At 46.8% G+C, this 24,708-nt stretch overlaps 1 protein-coding gene across 1 annotated transcript; it reads right to left on the reverse strand.

Annotated features, from left to right (window-relative positions):
* Positions 1–407: 407 nt before the first annotated feature.
* Positions 408–22,574, reverse strand: LOC139414883 (translation initiation factor eIF2B subunit delta-like). The gene is made up of 13 exons (XM_071162481.1): positions 22,518–22,574; positions 21,474–21,511; positions 21,146–21,308; positions 20,694–20,912; positions 16,237–16,319; positions 11,929–12,020; positions 11,407–11,521; positions 11,047–11,123; positions 4,777–4,879; positions 4,544–4,671; positions 4,056–4,233; positions 1,401–1,581; positions 408–1,084 (listed from the first exon to the last, which is right to left on the reverse strand). The coding sequence occupies exons 1-13, from the start codon at positions 22,537–22,539 to the stop codon at positions 885–887; spliced, it is 1,599 nt and encodes a 532-aa protein (XP_071018582.1). The 5' UTR covers positions 22,540–22,574; the 3' UTR covers positions 408–884.
* Positions 22,575–24,708: the final 2,134 nt, after the last annotated feature.

Raw genomic sequence — 24,708 nt, forward strand, 5'->3', positions numbered from 1 at the left:
GGTCCCACTTCCCCACACCCTGATCCCCTTACCAGCTTCAGTCCCACTTCCCCACACCCTTACCAGCTTCAGTCCCACTTCCCCACAGCCTTACCAGCTTCAGGCCCACTTCCCCACAGCCTTACCAGCTTCAGGCCCACTTCCCCACACTCTGATCCCCTTACCAGCTTCAGGCCCACTTCCCCACACTCTGATCCCCTTACCAGCTTCAGGCCCACTTCCCCACACTCTGATCCCCTTTACCAGCTTCAGGCCCCTTACCAGCTTCAGGCCCACTTCCCCACACTCTGATCCCCTTACCAGCTTCAGGCCCACTTCCCCACACTCTGGCCCGTTTACCAGCTTCAGGCCCACACTCTGGCCCGTTTACCAGCTTCAGGCCTTACCAAAAGAACACACAGGAACTCTTGTTTAAAAAGCCATTTCAGATGTACATTTATTTAAATGCCAAAAGCACAAGTGTGAATGTGTGTGCAGTGTAGACTCGCGGTTTGGCACTTCTGTCGTCCGAATTGGGCCAGTGAGTGTGTAGCCTAGCCCGTAGGAAGACTGAGGAGGGGAGAGACTTTGTATCTAAAGTCCCGTTCCAACATCCACACTGGCACGCTACTAAGAATGAAGCAATTTATCAGGTAGGTCTATGCATTGTAAGACGGATGCTAGACTGGACATTGGAACATAGGTTGGCATTTTGTAATGCACTATATAAAGCACTACTTCTGACCAGAGACGTATGGGCCCTGGTCAAAATAAGTGTACTATATAGGGAATAGGGGGCCATTTGAGACAGCCTATAACTTGCCAGACAAGCACTTGTTCTAGAACACAGTCAGATCAAGTCTACATCAGACCCCCCCACGTCATCCCCTACTCCCCCCCCCCCCCTACTGTTCCAAGTTTTTGACCCGGAGTACAACAGGAACGGAGGTGCAGGGGATCATGCCCAGGTCTGTGATGACCAGGTCCACAAAATCAGGTGGCGTGACGTCGTAGACCAGATTCAACAGCCCCAGGGAGCTGACGTCATGCCAGTTCTCCAGCTGGGTCTTCCCCTTCCGGGTCACCATCAGGTCATCGGGGTCGTCTGAGGAAAAGAAAGTGATTGGTCGAAGGCGAGGGTTAGTGAAAGTCTCACTGCTAATGCTTACTAAAGTTTGTGTCAATGCTGTTTCAAGTCTAGTCAGTTTAGGAATAGAATAGAATTTAAAATGTGCATAAGTTTGTCTATCAAAGTAAAAATCAACATTTGCACATCCTTATCTGTGTTGACTACAAGCAGAATGGAAATGACTTTCTTTACATAAACTAGATTACTTCATTATCTCTAGAAAGATAACCCCATACTGTAGCTCTTTACATGCCATAATAAAGTCAACGAGGCCAAATAACTCCCACAGTACCAAGCTCGTTTGAGACGAAGGAGTCAGTCTGCACCCTCTCACAGAACTTGTATGTCTCACAGCAGACCAGAACAGGCACGTTGAAGGTCCTGGCCACCAGAGCTATCTGAGATGTGCCCACACGAGACATCACGTAGCCATTAGCCAGCAGAGCATGGGCACCCAGGAACACCTTCGATACCTGGGAGAGGGGGAGTTTAATGATTACACCTAGACGTTAAATATATTGGAGATTTGTTACAAACAAAAAACAGGACAGGGAAGAAAGAGGGTTAAACTGAGAAGCATTGGAAGAAAAATAAAATCACTGTTTGGATTTTCTACAAGAGGACAACAACATTTCTGATTAAATCAACTCGTGTCTAAAACACCAAAAGCCTTCGTTCTCAATTCCACGGTGTAATGACACCGCCGGTCCCCCAAGGGGCAGTCATCTGTTCTGGAATCACCTCAGGTAGTATGTAGGAGAGGGCAGAGATGAGGACCTAGGTCACCTCAGGTAGTATGTACGAGAGGGCAGAGATGAGGACCTAGGTCACCTCAGGTAGTATGAATGAGAGGGCAGAGATGAGGACCTAGGTCACCTCAGGTAGTATGTACGAGAGGGCAGAGATGAGGACCTAGGTTACCTCAGGTAGTATGTACGAGAGGGCAGAGATGAGGACCTAGGTCACCTCAGGTAGTATGTACGAGAGGGCCGAGATGAGGACCTAGGTCACCTCAGGTAGTATGTATGAGAGGGCAGAGATGAGGACGAGGTTACCTCAGGTAGTACAGTGCCTTGCGAAAGTATTCGGCCCCCTTGAACTTTGCGACCTTTTGCCACATTTCAGGCTTCAAACATGAAGATATAAAACTGTATTTTTTTGTGAAGAATCAACAACAAGTGGGACACAATCATGAAGTGGAACGACATTTATTGGATATTTCAAACTTTTTAAACAAATCAAAAACTGAAAAATTGGGCGTGCAAAATTATTCAGCCCCCTTAAGTTGATACTTTGTAGCGCCACCTTTTGCTGCGATTACAGCTGTAAGTCGCTTGGGGTATGTCTCTATCAGTTTAGCACATCGAGAGACTGAAATTTTTTCCCATTCCTCCTTGCAAAACAGCTCGAGCTCAGTGAGGTTGGATGGAGAGCATTTGTGAACAGCAGTTTTCAGTTCTTTCCACAGATTCTCGATTGGATTCAGGTCTGGACTTTGACTTGGCCATTCTATCACCTGGATATGTTTATTTTTGAACTATTCCATTGTAGATTTTGCTTTATGTTTTGGATCATTGTCTTGTTGGAAGACAAATCTCCGTCCCAGTCTCAGGTCTTTTGCAGACTCCATCAGGTTTTCTTCCAGAATGGTCCTGTATTTGGCTCCATCCAACTTCCCATCAATTTTAACCATCTTCCCTGTCCCTGCTGAAGAAAAGCAGGCCCAAACCATGATGCTGCCACCACCATGTTTGACAGTGGGGATGGTGTGTTCAGCTGTGTTGCTTTTACGCCAAACATAACGTTTTGCATTGTTGCCAAAAAGTTCAATTTTGGTTTCATCTGACCAGAGCACCTTCTTCCACATGTTTGGTGTGTCTCCCAGGTGGCTTGTGGCAAACTTTAAACAACACTTTTTATGGATATCTTTAAGAAATGGCTTTCTTCTTGCCACTCTTCCATAAAGGCCAGATTTGTGCAATATACGACTGATTGTTGTCCTATGGACAGAGTCTCCCACCTCAGCTGTAGATCTCTGCAGTTCATCCAGAGTGATCATGGGCCTCTTGGCTGCATCTCTGATCAGTCTTCTCCTTGCATGAGCTGAAAGTTTAGAGGGACGGCCAGGTCTTGGTAGATTTGCAGTGGTCTGATACTCCTTCCATTTCAATATTATCGCTTGCACAGTGCTCCTTGGGATGTTTAAAGCTTGGGAAATCTTTTTGAATCCAAATCTGGCTTTAAACTTCTTCACAACAGTATCTCGGACCTGCCTGGTGTGTTCCTTGTTCTTCATGATGCTTTCTGCGCTTTTAACGGACCTCTGAGACTATCACAGTGCAGGTGCATTTATACGGAGACTTGATTACACACAGGTGGATTGTATTTATCATCATTAGTCATTTAGGTCAACATTGGATCATTCAGAGATCCTCACTGAACTTCTGGAGAGAGTTTGCTGCACTGAAAGTAAGGGGGCTGAATAATTTTGCACGCCCAATTTTTCAGTTTTTGATTTTTAAAAAAAGTTTGAAATATCCAATAAATGTCGTTCCACTTCATGATTGTGTCCCACTTGTTGTTGATTCTTCACAAAAAAATACAGTTTTATATCTTTATGTTTGAAGCCTGAAATGTGGTAAAAGGTCGCAAAGTTCAAGGGGGCCGAATACTTTCGCAAGGCACTGTATGTACGAGAGGGCAGAGATGAGGACCTAGGTCACCTCAGGTAGTATGTATGAGAGGGCCGAGATGAGGACCTAGGTTACCTCAGGTAGTATGTACGAGAGGGCAGAGATGAGGACCTAGGTTACCTCAGGTAGTATGTACGAGAGGGCAGAGATGAGGACCTAGGTTACCTCAGGTAGTATGTACGAGAGGGCAGAGATGAGGACCTAGATCACCTCAGGTAGTATGTACGAGAGGGCCGAGATGAGGACGAGGTTACCTCAGGTAGTATGTACGAGAGGGCAGAGATGAGGACGTAGGTGCAGCTGATGCCTCGCTGTACGAGACGTCTCAGAGCCTCCCTTCCCTCCAGACGAGGCCGGCTGTCCACAACGATCACACGGAACTTCCTGCTCTTATCATATGCCTCGCAAAGGATGTGGTTCACCAGGGACGAGCTACAGAGGGGGAGAAGAGACATGAGAACTCAATAACTGATGCCTTCCTTATTGACACCTAGCCTGGTCTCAGATCTGCTACAGAGGGGGAGTACAGCTCGATCACTAGACGATCACTACTGGATTGTAAAACCAACCCCGACCCCTACGCCCTAGGCACTACTGTAAAGCTGAGAGGATTGGAGTCAATTCAAGCAATAGGGATGGTTACAGGGAGAGCTTCTCTGTGCTTCATGCAGAGTGGCTGGGTGGTGACCACCTATCCACTTCCATGTTCTGTCAGATAAAATGACAAGACGTTAGATCTCACCATCCATAAACTAGAATGACGTCTCCGTCACTGATCTTCTCTATGGCGTATTTAGAGATGGCCTTGGCAGCCAGAACTACGTTTTCGTTTATGTAACGATCTATACACTTCTGCAGTTTGGTCTTCGCCTAGAAAAGAGAAAGAGAGAGAAAATGGTTGTTGTCATAAAAATGGACATGAGTTAAAATGCAACCAGAAACAAACAAGAATTGAAACTGTATTCTGAAACTCACTTCCTCTTCTTTGAACTGACTAGGAATATTGGAGATTTCTTTCTTGATATACTTGATTGCGTTGCCCATGCTCGCCGACAGGGGGCGACATTGATTGAGAAAACTGCAAAAACAAAAACAAAGTAAAATACACATGATTTCTTCAATCAGCTTCATATTAAATCAGGGTTTGACAATAACTTTTGTAGCCATTTGTCCTATGGACAAGTATGACAAAAGCTCAAGTCACGGGGCGGCAGGGTAGCCTAGTGGTTAGAGCGTTGGACTAGTAACCGGGAGGTTGCAAGTTCAAACCCCCGAGCTGACAAGGTACAAATCTGTCGTTCTTTTTTTTTACCACAGAGTCAGACAGAAATGTAGGCTACACTCTGTCTTATGGCGTCTCTGCATCGTCAAGCCCGTCTCAAAATACAAACACTGCCCCTTTAAGGCTCTCCTGGAGGATGATTGCCCCCCCCCCCCGCTTGGTAGCCTATAAAATATTGCAATATTACAATTACAACCAAATACTTTTTATGTTTTTATAAAATAATTCCCTCCAGGGATGGAAATTAAGGGCATCCCGTTGTCCCGGAGACAATAGAAAAATAAGTCTACGGTTCAAAACCGACGGGGACGATTCTGGGACGACAGATCCACAATTCATACAACCACTGTACATTAAAACATAAATATATATCATAATAATTAAAACATGTTTTAAAAAAGCAACGAGGCTGATGCAACAGATCAGAACGTTTAGCTTAAAATGTCATGTTTTATTACCTTATATTATAAAGAAGGTTAACATGGCTGTAGGCTACGCGCAAATGATCCAACATGCAATTAGAGGGAAAACACCGTTCTCAAACGCGCAAGCAGTTTCATGGGACATATATTGAAATGTCTGTTTGATATTAAGAGGGGAGATCTAAAGAGGCATCAACTAGCACACGGGTTACTAATATGACTGGGATTATCAATAGACTACCACACAGGCTACTAATATGACTGGGATTATCAATAGACTAGCACACGGGTTACTAATATGACTGGGATTATCAATAGACTACCACACGGGTTACTAATATGACTGGGATTATCAATAGACTACCACACGGGTTACTAATATGACTGGGATTATCAATAGACTACCACACAGGTTACTAATATGACTGGGATTATCAATAGACTACCACACGGGTTACTAATATGACTGGGATTATCAATAGACTAGCACACGGGTTACTAATATGACTGGGATTATCAATAGACTAGCACACGGGTTACTAATATGACTGGGATTATCAATAGACTACCACACAGGTTACTAATATGACTGGGATTATCAATAGACTACCACACGGGTTACTAATATGACTGGGATTATCAATAGACTAGCACACGGGTTACTAATATGACTGGGATTATCAATAGACTAGCACACGGGTTACTAATATGACTGGGATTATCAATAGACTAGCACACGGGTTACTAATATGACTGGGATTATCAATAGACTAGCACACGGGTTACTAATATGACTGGGATTATCAATAGACTACCACACGGGTTACTAATATGACTGGGATTATCAATAGACTACCACACAGGTTACTAATATGACTGGGATTATCAATAGACTACCACACAGGTTACTAATATGACTGGGATTATCAATAGACTACCACACGTGTTACTAATATGACTGGGATTATCAATAGACTAGCACACGGGTTACTAATATGACTGGGATTATCAATAGACTAGCACACGGGTTACTAATATGACTGGGATTATCAATAGACTAGCACACGGGTTACTAATATGACTGGGATTATCAATAGACTAGCACACAGGTTACTAATATGACTGGGATTATCAATAGACTAGCACACGGGTTACTAATATGACTGGGATTATCAATAGACTAGCACACGGGTTACTAATATGACTGGGATTATCAATAGACTACCACACAGGTTACTAATATGACTGGGATTATCAATAGACTACCACACGGGTTACTAATATGACTGGGAGTATCAATAGACTACCACACGGGTTACTAATATGACTGGGATTATCAATAGACTAGCACACGGGTTACTAATATGACTGGGATTATCAATAGACTACCACACGGGTTACTAATATGACTGGGATTATCAATAGACTAGCACACGGGTTACTAATATGACTGGGATTATCAATAGACTAGCACACGGGTTACTAATATGACTGGGATTATCAATAGACTACCACACGGGTTACTAATATGACTGGGATTATCAATAGACTAGCACACGGGTTACTAATATGACTGGGATTATCAATAGACTACCACACAGGTTACTAATATGACTGGGATTATCAATAGACTACCACACGGGTTACTAATATGACTGGGATTATCAATAGACTAGCACACGGGTTACTAATATGACTGGGATTATCAATAGACTAGCACACGGGTTACTAATATGACTGGGATTATCAATAGACTAGCACACGGGTTACTAATATGACTGGGATTATCAATAGACTACCACACAGGTTACTAATATGACTGGGATTATCAATAGACTAGCACACGGTTACTAATATGACCAGGATTATCAATAGACTAGCACTTTGGCTAGGCTAAGCAAGACATGCTTCATAAAAATGACATAAAACATCCATGTTGTAAACAATTAAATTGATGGTTTAAATAGTTTCCAAAATGCTGACCGCCTCTGCTCAGATTCAAGGTGGGTGATGTCCAGTGAGCAAACAGGCACTGTCCTTCATTCTCCGCTCGTGTATTTGATCTGAACAAACCGTGCCTCAAGTACGTCGACATAAAGTTAGACGTTAACGTTCATTATATTTGTTAAACATGACTAGTGTTTTGCCAATATTTATCTAATTAAAAGTCTCGTTAAAGTTTGCTACATTTTTCTGGCTCCTCCCTCATCGGTTGGACATGAGGCTGTAGCCAATATACATATCACCTATACTTTAACCTATAGGCTTATTTATGTGCATTATATTTTATTTTACCTTTATTTAACTTGGCAAGTCAGTTAAAGAACAAATTCATATTTTCAACGACGGCCCAGGAACAGTGGGGTTAACTGCCTTGTTCAGGGGCAGAACGACAGATGTTTTACCTTGACAGCTCGGGGATTCGATCCAGCAACCTTTCGGGTTACTAGTCCAACACTCTAACCACTAGGCTACCCTGTCGCCTCTACACTCTAACCACTAGGCTACCGCTGTCGCCTCTACACTCTAACCACTAGGCTACCGCTGTCGCCTCTACACTAACCACTAGGCTACCGCTGTCGCCTCTACGCTCTAACCACTAGGCTACCGCTGTCGCCTCTACGCTCTAACCACTAGGCTACCGCTGTCGCCTCTACGCTCTAACCACTAGGCTACCGCTGTCGCCTCTACGCTCTAACCACTAGGCTACCGCTGTCGCCTCTACGCTCTAACCACTAGGCTACCGCTGTCGCCTCTACGCTCTAACCACTAGGCTACCGCTGTCGCCTCTACGCTCTAACCACTAGGCTACCGCTGTCGCCTCTACGCTCTAACCACTAGGCTACCGCTGTCGCCTCTACGCTCTAACCACTAGGCTACCGCTGTCGCCTCTACGCTCTAACCACTAGGCTACCGCTGTCGCCTCTACGCTCTAACCACTAGGCTACCGCTGTCGCCTCTACGCTCTAACCACTAGGCTACCGCTGTCGCCTCTACGCTCTAACCACTAGGCTACCGCTGTCGCCTCTACGCTCTAACCACTAGGCTACCGCTGTCGCCTCTACGCTCTAACCACTAGGCTACCGCTGTCGCCTCTACGCTCTAACCACTAGGCTACCGCTGTCGCCTCTACGCTCTAACCACTAGGCTACCGCTGTCGCCTCTACGCTCTAACCACTAGGCTACCGCTGTCGCCTCTACGCTCTAACCACTAGGCTACCGCTGTCGCCTCTACGCTCTAACCACTAGGCTACCGCTGTCGCCTCTACGCTCTAACCACTAGGCTACCGCTGTCGCCTCTACGCTCTAACCACTAGGCTACCGCTGTCGCCTCTACGCTCTAACCACTAGGCTACCGCTGTCGCCTCTACGCTCTAACCACTAGGCTACCGCTGTCGCCTCTACGCTCTAACCACTAGGCTACCGCTGTCGCCTCTACGCTCTAACCACTAGGCTACCGCTGTCGCCTCTACGCTCTAACCACTAGGCTACCGCTGTCGCCTCTACGCTCTAACCACTAGGCTACCGCTGTCGCCTCTACGCTCTAACCACTAGGCTACCGCTGTCGCCTCTACGCTCTAACCACTAGGCTACCGCTGTCGCCTCTACGCTCTAACCACTAGGCTACCGCTGTCGCCTCTACGCTCTAACCACTAGGCTACCGCTGTCGCCTCTACGCTCTAACCACTAGGCTACCGCTGTCGCCTCTACGCTCTAACCACTAGGCTACCGCTGTCGCCTCTACGCTCTAACCACTAGGCTACCGCTGTCGCCTCTACGCTCTAACCACTAGGCTACCGCTGTCGCCTCTACGCTCTAACCACTAGGCTACCGCTGTCGCCTCTACGCTCTAACCACTAGGCTACCGCTGTCGCCTCTACGCTCTAACCACTAGGCTACCGCTGTCGCCTCTACGCTCTAACCACTAGGCTACCGCTGTCGCCTCTACGCTCTAACCACTAGGCTACCGCTGTCGCCTCTACGCTCTAACCACTAGGCTACCGCTGTCGCCTCTACGCTCTAACCACTAGGCTACCGCTGTCGCCTCTACGCTCTAACCACTAGGCTACCCTGCCGCCTCTACGCTCTAACCACTAGGCTACCCTGCCGCCTCTACGCTCTAACCACTAGGCTACCCTGCCGCCTCTACGCTCTAACCACTAGGCTACCCTGCCGCCTCTACGCTCTAACCACTAGGCTACCCTGCCGCCTCTACGCTCTAACCACTAGGCTACCCTGCCGCCTCTACGCTCTAACCACTAGGCTACCCTGCCGCCTCTACGCTCTAACCACTAGGCTACCCTGCCGCCTCTACGCTCTAACCACTAGGCTACCCTGCCGCCTCTACGCTCTAACCACTAGGCTACCCTGCCGCCTCTACGCTCTAACCACTAGGCTACCCTGCCGCCTCTACGCTCTAACCACTAGACTACCCTGTCGCCTCTACGCTCTAACCACTAGGCTACCGCTGTCGCCTCTACGCTCTAACCACTAGGCTACCGCTGTCGCCTCTACACTCTAACCACTAGGCTACCGCTGTCGCCTCTACACTCTAACCACTAGGCTACCGCTGTCGCCTCTACACTCTAACCACTAGGCTACCGCTGTCGCCTCTACACTCTAACCACTAGGCTACCGCTGTCGCCTCTACACTCTAACCACTAGGCTACCGCTGTCGCCTCTACACTCTAACCACTAGGCTACCGCTGTCGCCTCTACACTCTAACCACTAGGCTACCGCTGTCGCCTCTACGCTCTAACCACTAGGCTACCGCTGTCGCCTCTACGCTCTAACCACTAGGCTACCGCTGTCGCCTCTACGCTCTAACCACTAGACTACCCTGCCGCCTCTACGCTCTAACCACTAGGCTACCCTGCCGCCTCTACGCTCTAACCACTAGGCTACCGCTGTCGCCTCTACACTCTAACCACTAGGCTACCGCTGTCGCCTCTACGCTCTAACCACTAGACTACCCTGCCGCCTCTACGCTCTAACCACTAGACTACCCTGCCGCCTCTACGCTCTAACCACTAGACTACCCTGCCGCCTCTACGCTCTAACCACTAGGCTACCCTGCCGCCTCTACGCTCTAACCACTAGACTACCCTGCCGCCTCTACGCTCTAACCACTAGACTACCCTGCCGCCTCTACGCTCTAACCACTAGACTACCCTGCCGCCTCTACGCTCTAACCACTAGACTACCCTGCCGCCTCTACGCTCTAACCACTAGACTACCCTGCCGCCTCTACGCTCTAACCACTAGACTACCCTGCCGCCTCTACGCTCTAACCACTAGACTACCCTGCCGCCTCTAACCACTAGAATACCCTGCCACCTCTACACTCTAACCACTAGGCTACCCTGCAGCCTCTACACTCTAACCACTAGGCTACCTGCCGTCCCTACACTCTAACCACTAGGCTACCTGCCGTCCCTACACTCTAACCACTAGGCTACCCTGCATGAACATCATATTTTTTTTAATAAAAAATACAAAAAAGAGATGATGATTTGAGAAATAGGCTGTAGATCCTGTACCTGATATAGGGCTTGAGCTTGTTGACCAGGTCTCTGGCCAGCTCCTCATTAGGAGGAGTAGTATAGTCCCTGATCACCTGTATGGACGGGACAGAGATCACCACCGAAATGGTTAAAACAGTGGATTGACTTGTAAGAACATTTAAAATGTTTAGGTATACAGACGAGGAGGATTAGAACTAAGAGCAGGCCTGGGGTCAGTAGTACTGTACCCGTTTGGCTACTTTAGATATACAGCCGAGGAGGATTAGAACTAAGAGCAGGCCTGGGGTCAGTAGTACTGTACCCGTTTGGCTACTTTAGATATACAGCCGAGGAGGATTAGAACTAAGAGCAGGCCTGGGGTCAGTAGTACTGTACCTGTTTAAAGGCGTGGAGCAGGGCTACAGAGCGAGCGTTGGATCCCACCACGATACCCTGGGAGTACTGCAGACCCAACCGCACGATGGAGGGGTGGATCACTGTAGAGGGAATGCTGACGGACAGAACAATTACAGATACCGGGGGGGGGGGGTAATGATTAGATTAGGGGTAATGATTATTCTAATTAATAGGCGTCTATGTGGAAATCAGTACTATGACTACAAGGGGGCGAGCCGGCCCAAGTCCTCTGATTGGCTCAGCTTCAACTTCAGATGGTTGAGACAAAAACCACAATGTGCCAACTAGAAGGGGCAGGTAAGTAGTTACCAGAGTTGCTGGGTGAGGGGGGCTCTGGGTAGGGGCAGGTAGGAAGTTACCTGAGTTGCTGGGTGAAGGGGGGGGTAGGGGCAGCTAGGAAGTTACCTGAGTTGCTGGGTGAGGGGGGCTCTGGGTAGGGGCAGGTAGGAAGTTACCCAAGTTGCTGGGTGAAGGGGGGGGTAGGGGCAGCTAGGAAGTTACCTGAGTTGCTGGGTGAGGGGGGCTTTGCGGCTGTACTGGTGCAGGTGAGAGAACAGGCTGACTTTGTAGCCATAGTCAGATCGTAGGGGGATCTGAAACACACACAGAAAGTATTCACATCCCTTGACTTGTTCCACATTTAGTTTGTGTCTCTGGCCAACACACAATGCCCCATAATGTCAAAGTGGAATCATGTTTTTTTTTTTATGTTTACAAATGAATTAAAAATGAAAAGCTGAAATGTCTTGAGTCAATAAGGTTTTTAAACCCCTTTGTCACATAATAAGTTACATGGACTCACTGTGTGCAATAATAGTGTTTAACAGGATTTTTGAATGACTGCCTCATCTTCGTACCCACATACAGATAATTGTAAGGTCCCTCCGTCGAGCAGTGAATTTCAAACACAGATTCAACCACAAAAACAGGGAGGTTTTCAAACAGAATATTTATATTTATTTAACTAGGCAAGTCAGTTAAGAACAAATTCTTATTTACAATGACGGCCTACCTAATATCCCTTTGATCATGGTGAAGTTCTTAATTACACTTTGGATTGTGTATCAATACACCCAGTCACTACAAACATACAGGCGTCCTTCCTAACTCAGTTGCCGGAGAGGAAAGAAACCACTCAGGGATTTCACCATGAGGACAATAGTGACTTTAAAATAGTTACAGAGTTTAATGGCTGTGATAGGAGAACATTGAGGATGGATCAACAACACTGAAGTTACTCCACAATACTAACCCAAATGACAGAGTGAAAAGAAGGAAGTCTTTACAGAATACACATATTCCAAAACATGCATCCTGTTTGCAATAAGGCACTAAAGTAAAACTGCAAGACATGTGGCAAAGAAATTAACTGTTTTTCCTGAATAGAGAGCATTATGTTTTGGGGCAAATCCAATACAACACATTGTACAACTCTCCATATTTTCAAGCATGGTGGTGGCTGCATCATGTTATAGGTATGCTTGTCATCGCCAAAGACTAGGGAGTTTTTCAGGATAAAAAGAAACGGAATAGAGCTAAGCACAGGCAAAATCCTAGTTCAGTCTGCTTTCCAACAGACACTGGGAGACAAATTCACCTTTCAGCTGGACAAATCTACACTGGAGTTGCTTACCAAGATGACATTGAATCTTCCTGAGTGGCCTAGTTATAGTTTGACTTAAAATCAACTTGATTTTTTTTTTGCAAGACTTGAAAATGGCTGTCCAGCAATGATTAACAACTTTACAAAGCTTGAATTTTCTTTTGATAATATTGTTCAATCCAGATGTGCAAAGCTCTTAGAGACTTACCCAGAAAGACTCAAAGCTGTTACCGCCGCCAAAAGGTGATCCTAACATGTATTGACACAGGGGGTTGAATACTTATCTAAATCTAGATATATTAGGGATTTATTTTTCACATTTTTTTTTTTTTTTTAAATGTTAAGAGATTTTTTTAACCAGTTTGACAAGAGTATTTTGTGTAGATACAATTAAAATTTATTTAATTTCTAACACAACAAAATATGGAATAGGTAAAAGGTTGTGAATACTTCCCGATCTCTACAATAAATGTACAACATATCAAATCCTGCACAGCAAGCAGACTGTGTGCTGTAGGGCAGCAGAGCTAATCACAAAACAAGGAAATACAGCGCCACCTACTGGAACAGTGTTGTACAGCGCCACCTACTGGAACAGTGTTGTACAGCGCCACCTACTGGAACAGTGTTGTACAGCGCCACCTACTGGAACAGTGTTGTACAGCGCCACCTACTGGAACAGTGTTGTACAGCGCCACCTACTGGAACAGTGTTGTACAGCACCACCTACTGGAACAGTGTTGTACAGCGCCACCTACTGGAACAGTGTTATACAGCTCCACCTACTGGAACAGTGTTGTACAGCACCCTGGATTCATGTACCAACATGTTTTTCTCTCTCTTTCTACGGTCAAGTATAAAGACAGACACACTAGTGTCATTATCTCAGGAAGGTAGGTAAGATGACGGTGCCTTGATATGTATATACTGTACTCTATACTATCTACTGCATCTTGCCTATGCCGTCCTGTACCATCACTCATTCATATATCTTTATGTACATATTCTTTATCCCCTTACACTTGTGTTTATAAGGTAGTAGTTTTGGAATTGTTAGCTAGATTACTTGTTGGTTATTACTGCATTGTCAGAACTAGAAGCACAAGCATTTCGCTACACTCGCAGTAACATCTGCTAACCGTGTGTATGTGACCAATAAAATTTGATTTGACCAAAACGGTAAAAATCTAAACTTAACAACACACAAGTTGAACCTTGATACCTAGTACCTTTATAGTGGCGCAGTGCGTCTGGAAAAAACATGTGAGACTAAATGATTAGAAGCACAGGTAGTTAGTGCTGTGAAGTTTAGCTTGCTGCTTATAGAATCAGCAAAACAAAAAAAACATCCTCTCACCGTCACTCACTGTTTATTTTCAGCAAACCTAACGTGTATTTACATGAACATAACAAGATTCAACAACTGAGACATAAACTGAACAAGTTCCACAGACATGTGACCTAACAGAAATGGAATAATGTGTCCCTGAACAAAAGGGGGGTCAAAAGTAACAGTCAGTATCTGGTGTGGCCACCAGCTGCATTAAGTACTGCAGTGCATCTCCTCCCCGTGGACTGCACCAGATTTGCCAGATGTTTTGCCAGATTTGCTGTGAGATGTTACCTCACTCTTCCAACAAGACACCTACCTGCAAGTTCCTGGATATTTCTGGGGGGGAATGGCCCTAGCTCTCACCCTCCGATCCAACAGGTCCCAGACGTGCTCAATGGGATTGAGATCCGGGATCTTCGCTGGCCATGGCAGAACACTGACATTCATGTCTTGCAGGAAATCACACACAGAATGAGCAGTATGGCTTGTGGCATTGTCATGCTGAAGGGTCATGTCAGGATGAGCCTGCCGGAAAGGGTACCACATGAGGCAGCAGCTTCCCTGTAACGCACAGCGTTGAGATAGCCTGCAATGACAACAAGCTCCATCCGATGATGCTGTGACACACCGCCCCAGACCATGACAGACCCTCCACCTCCAAATCGATCCTGCTCCAGAGTAACGCTCATTCCTTCGACAATAAACGCAAATCCGACCATCACCCCTGGTGAGACAAAACCACGACTCGTCAGTGAAGAGCACTTTTTGCCAGTCCTGTCAGGTCAAGCGACGGTGGGTTTGTGCCCATAGGTGACGTTGTTGCCGGTGATATCTGGTGAGGACCTGCCTTACAACAGGCCTACAAGCCTGCAGTCCAGCCTCTCTCAGCCTATTGTGGACAGTCTGAGCACTGATGGAGGGATTGTGTGTTACTCGGGCAGTTGTTGTTGCCATCCTGTACCTGTCCTGCAGGTGTGATGTTCGGATGTACCGATCCTGTGCAGGTGTTGTTACACGTGGTCTGCCACTGCGAGGTCGATCATCTGTCCATCCTATCTCCCTGTAGCTCTGTCTTAGGCATCTCACAGTATGGACATTGCAATTTATTTCCCAGGCCACATCTGCAGTCCTCATGCCTCCTTGCAGTATGCCTAAGGCACGTTCAAGCAGATGAGCAGGGACCCTGGGCATCTTTCTTTTGTGCTTTTCAGAGTCAGTAGAAAGGCCTCTTTAGTGTTCTAAGTTTTCATAACTGTGACCTTAATTGCCTGTAAGCTGTTAGTGTCTTAACGATCTTTCCACGGGTGCATGTTCATTAATTGTTTATGGTTCATTGAACAAGCATGGGACACAGTGTTTAAACTCTTTACAATGAAGATCTGTGAAGTTATTTGGATTTTTACGAATGATCTTTGAAAGACAGGGTCCTGATAAAGGGACGTTTCCTTTTTTTGCTGAGTTTATATTTTCATGTATAACTAATCCAATGTTTCCCCATACCATTATATAGCCTTATAGGGCTGGTTCTAAAGGCACTGGATGTTGTTGTGGGGTTGTGTGCGCCTTGCCTGGAAAGGAATCCAGGGGAAACACTGACAAAGTAAATCTGTACTGAGATGACTAACCTCAGCGGTACTAGCAAGTTAAGGGTGGCAGGTAGTCTAGCGGTTAAGAAGGTTGGGCCACTAACCCGAAAGGTTGCTGGTTCAAATCCCTGACCCAACTATGTAAACAACAACAACAAATCTGAATGTGAGCAAGGCACTTAATTTACTCCTGTAAGTAATTTTTGGATAGGAGCGTCTGCTAGTCAAGCAGTGCCTTGAGGACAGAGAGCAGGATATTGTATAATGTCAATAACATTGCCACAAACCTGTTGTCTTTCCAACTTCTTGGCCAGTCTCTTCACCACTGCAGGGTCGTCCACTTGGACATGTTCCGGAAGTCTCTTCACCACTAACAAGGACAGGAAGCAATCTTTGAATAAATGGGACTTACTATTTCACGTTGTAAAAGTCCAATGTGTTTTTCAATAGGGGATACCCTTAGAAGTCAAGAGGCAGATTAAAGAGACTAATAGACTGGAGCCTGTCATGTATGCCTTCATCATGTGGAACTGTCCCCTAGTCACAGCCTGTCCTGTAGGACCTTCATCATGTAGAACTGTCCCCTAGTCACAGCCTGTCCTGTGGGCCTTCATCATGTAGAACTGTCCCCTAATCACAGCCTGTCCTGTAGGACCTTCATCATGTGGAACTGTCCCCTAGTCACAGCCTGTCCTGTAGGACCTTCATCATGTGGAACTGTCCCCTAGTCACAGCCTGTCCTGTAGTACCTTCATCATGTAGAACTGTCCCCTAGTCACAGCCTGTCCTGTAGGACCTTCATCATGTAGAACTGTCCCCTAGTCACAGCCTGTCCTGTGGGCCTTCATCATGTAGAACTGTCCCCTAATCACAGCCTGTCCTGTAGGACCTTCATCATGTGGAACTGTCCCCTAGTCACAGCCTGTCCTGTAGGACCTTCATCATGTGGAACTGTCCCCTAGTCACAGCCTGTCCTGTAGTACCTTCATCATGTAGAACTGTCCCCTAGTCACAGCCTGTCCTGTAGGACCTTCATCATGTTGAACTGTCCCCTAGTCAAAGCCTGTCCTGTGGGCCTTCATCATGTTGAACTGTCCCCTAGTCACAGCCTGTCCTGTAGGACCTTCATCATGTTGAACTGTCCCCTAGTCACAGCCTGTCCTGTAGGACCTTCATCATGTGGAACTGTCCCCTAGTCACAGCCTGTCCTGTAGTACCTTCATCATGTAGAACTGTCCCCTAGTCACAGCCTGTCCTGTAGGACCTTCATCATGTTGAACTGTCCCCTAGTCAAAGCCTGTCCTGTGGGCCTTCATCATGTTGAACTGTCCCCTAGTCACAGCCTGTCCTGTAGGACCTTCATCATGTTGAACTGTCCCCTAGTCACAGCCTGTCCTGCAGGACCTTCATCATGTGGAACTGTCCCCTAGTCACAGCCTGTCCTGTAGTACCTTCATCATGTAGAACTGTCCCCTAGTCACAGCCTGTCCTGTAGGACCTTCATCATGTGGAACTGTCCCCTAGTCACAGCCTGTCCTGTAGGACCTTCATCATGTTGAACTGTCCCCTAGTCACAACCTGTCCTGTAGTACCTTCATCGTGTAGAACTGTCCCCTAGTCACAGCCTGTCCTGTAGGACATTCATCCTGTTGAACTGTCCCCTAGTCACAGCCTGTCCTGTGGGCCTTCATCATGTGGAACTGTCCCCTAGTCACAGCCTGTCCTGTAGGACCTTCATCATGTAGAACTGTCCCCTAGTCACAGTCTGTCCTGTAGGCCTTCATCATGTTGAACTGTCCCCTAGTCACAGCCTGTCCTGTAGAACTGTCCCTTAGTCACAACCTGTCCTGTAGGACCTTCATCATGTTGAACTGTCCCCTAGTCACAACCTGTCCTGTAGAACTGTCCCCTAGTCACAGCCTGTCCTGTAGGACCTTCGTCATGTGGAACTGTCCCCTAGTCACAGCCTGTCATGTAGAACTGTCCCCTAGTCACAGCCTGTCCTGTAGGACCTTCATCGTGTGGAACTGTCCCCTAGTCACAGCCTGTCCTGTAGGACCTTTATCATGTTGAACTGTCCCCTAGTCACAGCCTGTCCTGTAGGACCTTCATCATGTTGAACTGTCCCCTAGTCACAGCCTGTCCTGTAGGACCTTCATCATGTTGAACTGTCCCCTAGTCACAGCCTGTCCTGTAGGACCTTCATCATGTGGAACTGTCCCCTAGTCACAGCCTGTCCTGTAGGACCTTCATCCTGTAGAACTGTCCCCTAGTCACAGCCTGTCCTGTAGGACCTTCATCATGTGGAACTGTCCCCTAGTCACAGCCTGTCCTGTAGGCCTTCATCATGTTGAACTGTCCCCTAGTCACAGCCTGTCCTGTAGAACTGTCCCTTAGTCACAGCCTGTCCTGTAGGACCTTCATCATGTGGAACTGTCCCCTAGTCACAGCCTGTCCTGTAGGACCTTCATCATGTGGAACTGTCCCCTAGTCACAACCTGTCCTGTAGTACCTTCATCATGTAGAACTGTCCCCTAGTCACAGCCTGTCCTGTGGGACCTTCATCATGTTGAACTGTCCCCTAGTCACAGCCTGACCTGTAGGACCTTCATCATGTTGAACTGTCCCCTAGTCACAGCCTGTCCTGTAGGACCTTCATCATGTGGAACTGTCCCCTAGTCACAGCCTGTCCTGTAGAACTGTCCCTTAGTCACAACCTGTTCTGTAGGACCTTCATAATGTAGAACTGTCCCCTAGTCACAGCCTGTCCTGTGGGCCTTCATCATGTAGAACTGTCCCCTAGTCACAGCCTGTCCTGTAGAACTGTCCCCTAGTCACAGCCTGTCCTGTGGGCCTTCATAATGTAGAACTGTCCCCTAGTCACAGCCTGTCCTGTGGGCCTTCATCATGTAGAACTGTCCCCTAGTCACAGCCTGTCCTGTAGGACCTTCATCATGTAGAACTGTCCCCTAGTCACAGCCTGTCCTGTAGGACCTTCATCATGTAGAACTGTCCCCTAGTCACAGCCTGTCCTGTAGGACCTTCATCATGTTGAACTGTCCCCTAGTCACAACCTGTCCTGTAGGACCTATATCATGTGGAACTGTCCCCTAGTCACAACCTGTCCTGTGGGCCTTCATCATGTGGAACTGTCCCCTAGTCACAGCCTGTCCTGTGGGCCTTCATCATGTGGAACTGTCCCCTAGTCACAACCTGTCCTGTAGGACCTTCATCATGTTGAACTGTCCTCTAGTCAACAGCCTGTCCTGTGGGCCTTCATCATGTAGAACTGTCACCTAGTCACAGCCTGTCCTGTAGGACCTTCATCATGTAGAACTGTCCCCTAGTCACAGCCTGTCCTGTAGGACCTTCATCATGTGGAACTGTCCCCTAGTAACAGCCTGTCCTGTAGGACCTTCATCATGTGGAACTGTCCCCTAGTCACAACCTGTCCTGTAGGACCTTCATCATGTGGAACTGTCCCCTAGTCACAGCCTGTCCTGTAGGACCTTCATCATGTTGAACTGTCCCCTAGTCACAACCTGTCCTGTAGGACCTTCATCATGTGGAACTGTCCCCTAGTCACAGCCTGTCCTGTAGGACCTTCATCATGTTGAACTGTCCCCTAGTCACAACCTGTCCTGTAGGACCTTCATCATGTTGAACTGTCCCCTAGTCACAACCTGTCCTATAGAACTGTCCCATAGTCACAGCCTGTCCTGTAGGACCTTCATCATGTGGAACTGTCCCCTAGTCACAGCCTGTCCTGTAGAACTGTCCCCTAGTCACAGCCTGTCCTGTAGGACCTTCATCATGTGGAACTGTCCCCTAGTCACAGCCTGTCCTGTAGGACCTTCATCATGTTGAACTGTCCCCTAGTCACAGCCTGTCCTGTAGGACCTTCATCATGTTGAACTGTTCCCTAGTCACAGCCTGTCCTGTAGGACCTTCATCATGTGGAACTGTCCCCTAGTCACAGCCTGTCCTGTAGGACCTTCATCACGTGGAACTGTCCCCTAGTCACAGCCTGTCCTGTAGTACCTTCATCATGTAGAACTGTCCCCTAGTCACAGCCTGTCCCGTAGGACCTTCATCATGTGGAACTGTCCCCTAGTAACAGCCTGTCCTGTAGGACCTTCATCATGTTGAACTGTCCCCTAGTCACAACCTGTCCTGTAGGACCTTCATCATGTGGAACTGTCCCCTAGTCACAGCCTGTCCTGTAGGACCTTCATCATGTTGAACTGTCCCCTAGTCACAACCTGTCCTGTAGGACCTTCATCATGTTGAACTGTCCCCTAGTCACAATCTGTCCTGTAGAACTGTCCCATAGTCACAGCCTGTCCTGTAGGACCTTCATCATGTGGAACTGTCCCCTAGTCACAGCCTGTCCTGTAGAACTGTCCCCTAGTCACAGCCTGTCCTGTAGGACCTTCATCATGTGGAACTGTCCCCTAGTCACAGCCTGTCCTGGCATCAACTCATTCATTTTTGTGTGTATAGTGATGTATGGGGGGCTTAAGATGAGGAGGGGGGGGGGGGGGGGGTGATGGGGGAGGGGGTATAATGAGGAGAGGGGTGTGTGATGAGGGGGGGGGTTATTATATGTTGATTGTATGCATGTCTATGAAAGCAGCAGCACTATTTAATTGTCCAAGTAATTTCCCCTCTAGGACAATAAGATATATCATATCACAAGTCAACAAGGTGCTCCACAGGTCCACCAGCAGAAGTCGTGTTGTACCTGGGTTTAGTTCACTTGGAGGGGCCTTGGTCTTGCTGCTGGAGAAGCAACTCTGTTGCTTAGAGGCTCTATCAGCGTCCTGCCTTGCTCTCCTCTCTGCCTTCTGCTCAGCTCTGCTTTTGGCTGGCTTGTCTGCTGGGGAGGGGGCAGGAGAGGAGTGGGAGGGAGCTCCTGAGGCAGGCACAGGTATTGGTGCAGAGGCAGGTAACACTGTGGGAGCTGGGGACAGAGACAGACAGGTGCATTGACCAATGAAGTGGATGCTGGATAGGATTCATGGGTAAATGGACCAATGAAGAAAGCTAGCACTTTATGGAAATGAGTAAACAACTATTGGTATTTGTTTTTCCAATGATATAAAATGATACAAGCAGAAGATTTAAGACGTGTTGACAACAGTAGAAGAGTAGGTTACAGCCATGAGGATACAATATGGAACCAGACTAGAACACCTTTCTGTGTTGGGGGTTGTGTTGCCACAGGTTGTGATGGAGCGACAGGCTTCTTTTCCTTCGCTCTTTCTGACGGGCGCTTCTCATCCTTCTGTTTCTTCTGGTGTTTCTTCTCTTTCCTCAGCCGTTGCTTCTCCTCTTTGGTCAACTCCTTCCCTTCATTCTAAAAGTGATGCGGATTTTTTTTTTAAATGATGCGGATGAACTTCCTGGTTAGTGTGTTGGACAGTGGACAATATGTATGCTATTGACAATATTGTCAATTTCATTACATTTTTGTTGTCACTTGGAAAAACTTAATTAACTTTTGGTTTAGAATGATACTTACTTTAGCGCGTACGATGTCATCTTTCTTCACAGGTCCATCTGTAACACAGTGTCGTGATGACGACAAAGTTGCATTTACATCCAGCTGACAGTGCGGTCTTGCTAGCTAACTAGCCAGGTCGGTAGCTAACTAGCCAGGTCGGTAGCTAACTAGCCAGGTCGGTAGCTAACTAGCCAGGTCGGTAGCTAACTAGCCAGGTCGGTAGCTGACTAGCCAGATAGGTAGCTAACTAGCCAGGTAGGTAGCTAACTAGCCAGGTAGGTAGCTAACTAGCCAGGTAGGTAGCTAACTAGCCAGGTAGGTAGCTAACTAGCCAGGTCGGTAGCTAACTAGCCAGGTAGGTAGCTAACGAGCTATAGCATTGACTGGCTAAATATAGACATCAGACAGGTTAGCTAATCAGCTACTAACGTTAACTGGCTCGGTATCTATGGTTAGTGTGCATAAACTATCAACAAATCAAATGTATTTATAAAGCCCTTCTTACAATCAGCTGATGTCACAAAGTGTTGTACAGAAACCCAGACTAAAACTAATCAACTAGTAAAAGCGTTTTTAACTATGTTGGTTCAAGTAACAACCAATATGAATGATGCAATATTAATCGGCAACATGTAACAGTGAAGCCACAGGCTAACGTTAGCTACTAGCCCATCACTTATCAGGCTAACGTTAGCTACCAGCCCATCACTTCCCAGGCTAACATTAGCTACTAGCCCATCACTTCCCAGGCTAACGTTAGCTACCAGCCCATCACTTATCAGGCTAACATTAGCTACTAGCCCATCACTTCCCAGGCTAACGTTAGCTACCAGCCCATCACTTCCCAGGCTAACGTTAGCTACCAGCGATTCACTTCCCAGGCTAACGTTAGCTACCAGCCCATCACTTCCCAGGCTAGCGAGCTAATAACAACTCTGCTGTAACCTGGACAACATTCACAGCAGACGAGCTGCCACGTTAGTTAATTCCGTGATATTGTAGCCAGAGCTGTACCTATAGTGTTTATTTAAAGTATGTTGACAGCTGTCATTTCAGACTCACCTGCTTCTCCACAGTCCGCCATGTTTACGATAACTTCCTGCTGATGTTAACAAGCATGGAAATGTGTCAGAACTGGGCTGTTGGGAAAATTCACAGTGCCCTCTTGCGGTTGAAGTAGACGAGGCTCCGAAGTGCCTATAAATTAGGTATTTGTTGAGGGGAACCTAAAGGCCGGAAGATGGCGGTATTGAGTTCATCTTACCGTCCAAATGCATTGTATGCAGCCGGCAATAGAGTACCACAGTGTGAGTCATAATACCCATAAAACCTAGCGGTAAAACAAAGAAATGGTTCCAATCGTTTTTCTACCATTCATTTTTCCCATAGGGGATTTTAGAAACACTTAAAATAAGAGCTGTGTTGTGTAGAATTACCCCGGCGTGACATTTTGCTGTGTAAATCTCTCATGGACAAGGTGGTCTTTAGTATAATAACAATTTTAAAAAAGGCCCGTTCTGGCTCCAGCCCTGCAATGTGCATTACCATGAACTTCAAATAGGCCTAACCGGTATTTTTCTGAAAAAAAGGATGGGGAAACAACGTTTTCTTGCGTTTACCCTCCAATAGGCCTGCACCACTGCTGGTAGCCTACCCTCAGCAGAGGCAATTTTACAAAACTGAAATATGACATTTACGTAAGTATTCAGACCCTTGACTCAGTACTTTATTGAAGGACCTTTTGCAGTGATTACAGCCTCGAGTCTTCTTGGGTATGATGCTTGGAACACCTGTATTTGTGGAGTTTTTCCCCATTCTTCTCTGCAGATCCTTTGAAGCTCTGTCAGGTTGGATTGGGAGAGTCACTGCACAGCTATTTTCAGGTCTCGCCAGAGATGTTCAATCCTGTTTAAGTCCAGGCTCTGGCTGGGCCACTCAACGACATTGCGACTTTTTAATATATATATTTTTTTTACCTTTATTAAACTAGGCAAGTCAGTTAAGAACAAATTCTTATTTTCAATGACGGCCTAGGAACAGTGGGTTAACTGCCCTGTTCAGGGGCAGAACGACAGATTTTTGCCTTGTCAGCTCGAGGATTCAAACTAGCAACCTTTCGGTTACTAGTCCAATGCTCTAACCACTAGGCTTCCTGCCGCTCCCACTTGTCTTGAAGCCATTCCTACATTGTCTTGCATTGTCTTGGCTGTGTGCTTAGGGTTGTTTTCCTGTTGGAAGGTAAAACCTTTGCCCCAGTCTGCAGTCCTGAGTGCTTTAGAGCAGGTTTTCATCAAGGATCTCTCCGTTCCGTTTGTATTTCTTTGTTTTGGCCCGGGTATGGTTCTTAATCAGGGACAGCTGTCTGTCGTTGTCTCTGATTGGGAACCATACTTGGGTAGCTTTTTCCCCACAGGGTTTTTGTGGGTAGTTAATTTCTGTTTAGTGTTCTGCACCTTTCAGGACTGTTTCGGTTATTCCCGTTGTTATTTTGTTATTAGTGTTCAGTTTTAATAAAGAAAGCATGAACACTTACCACGCTGCGCTTTGGTCCGATGATTCCTCTTCAGACAACGAATACCGTTACAATATCAGTAATATAACAAAAATAACACTTTTGGCCTTCGTCCCCAACGTTTTCATGACATACTTTATTTTCGGTGGAGAAATAAAACCTCCAATGACACATTCCTGTGCCTCCTGTGTTTTATACAGTGTGACAGTGACGCTTGGCTTTCAGGACAAAGAGTTCAATCTTGGTTTCATCAGACCAGAGAATCTTGTTTCTCGTGGTCTGAAAGTCTTAGGTTATTTCTGGCAAACTCCAAGCAGACTGTCATGTACCGTTTACTGAGGAGTGGCTTCCGTCTGGCCACTCTACCATAAAGGCCTGATTGGTACAGAGATGGTTGTCCTTTTGCAAGGCCCTTCTCCATTCGATTGGTCAGTTTGGCCATGTGACCAGCTCTTGGAAGAGTTTTGGTGGTTCCAAACTTCTTCCATTTAAGAATGATGGAGGCCACTGTGTTCTTGGGGACCTTCAATGCTGCAGAAATGTTTTGGTGCCCTTCCCCAAATCTGTTCCTCGACACAATCCTGTCTCTGAACTCTACGGGCAATTCCTTCCACCTCATGGTTTGGTTTTTGCTCTGACATGCACTGTCGACTGGGGGACCTTATATAGACAGGTGTGTGCCTTTCCAAATCATGTCCAATCAATTGAATTTACCACAGGTGGACTCCAATCAAGTTGTAG

This window comes from Oncorhynchus clarkii, chromosome 8, assembly GCF_045791955.1.
Source record: "Oncorhynchus clarkii lewisi isolate Uvic-CL-2024 chromosome 8, UVic_Ocla_1.0, whole genome shotgun sequence".
Taxonomy (NCBI): Eukaryota; Metazoa; Chordata; class Actinopteri; order Salmoniformes; family Salmonidae; genus Oncorhynchus; species Oncorhynchus clarkii.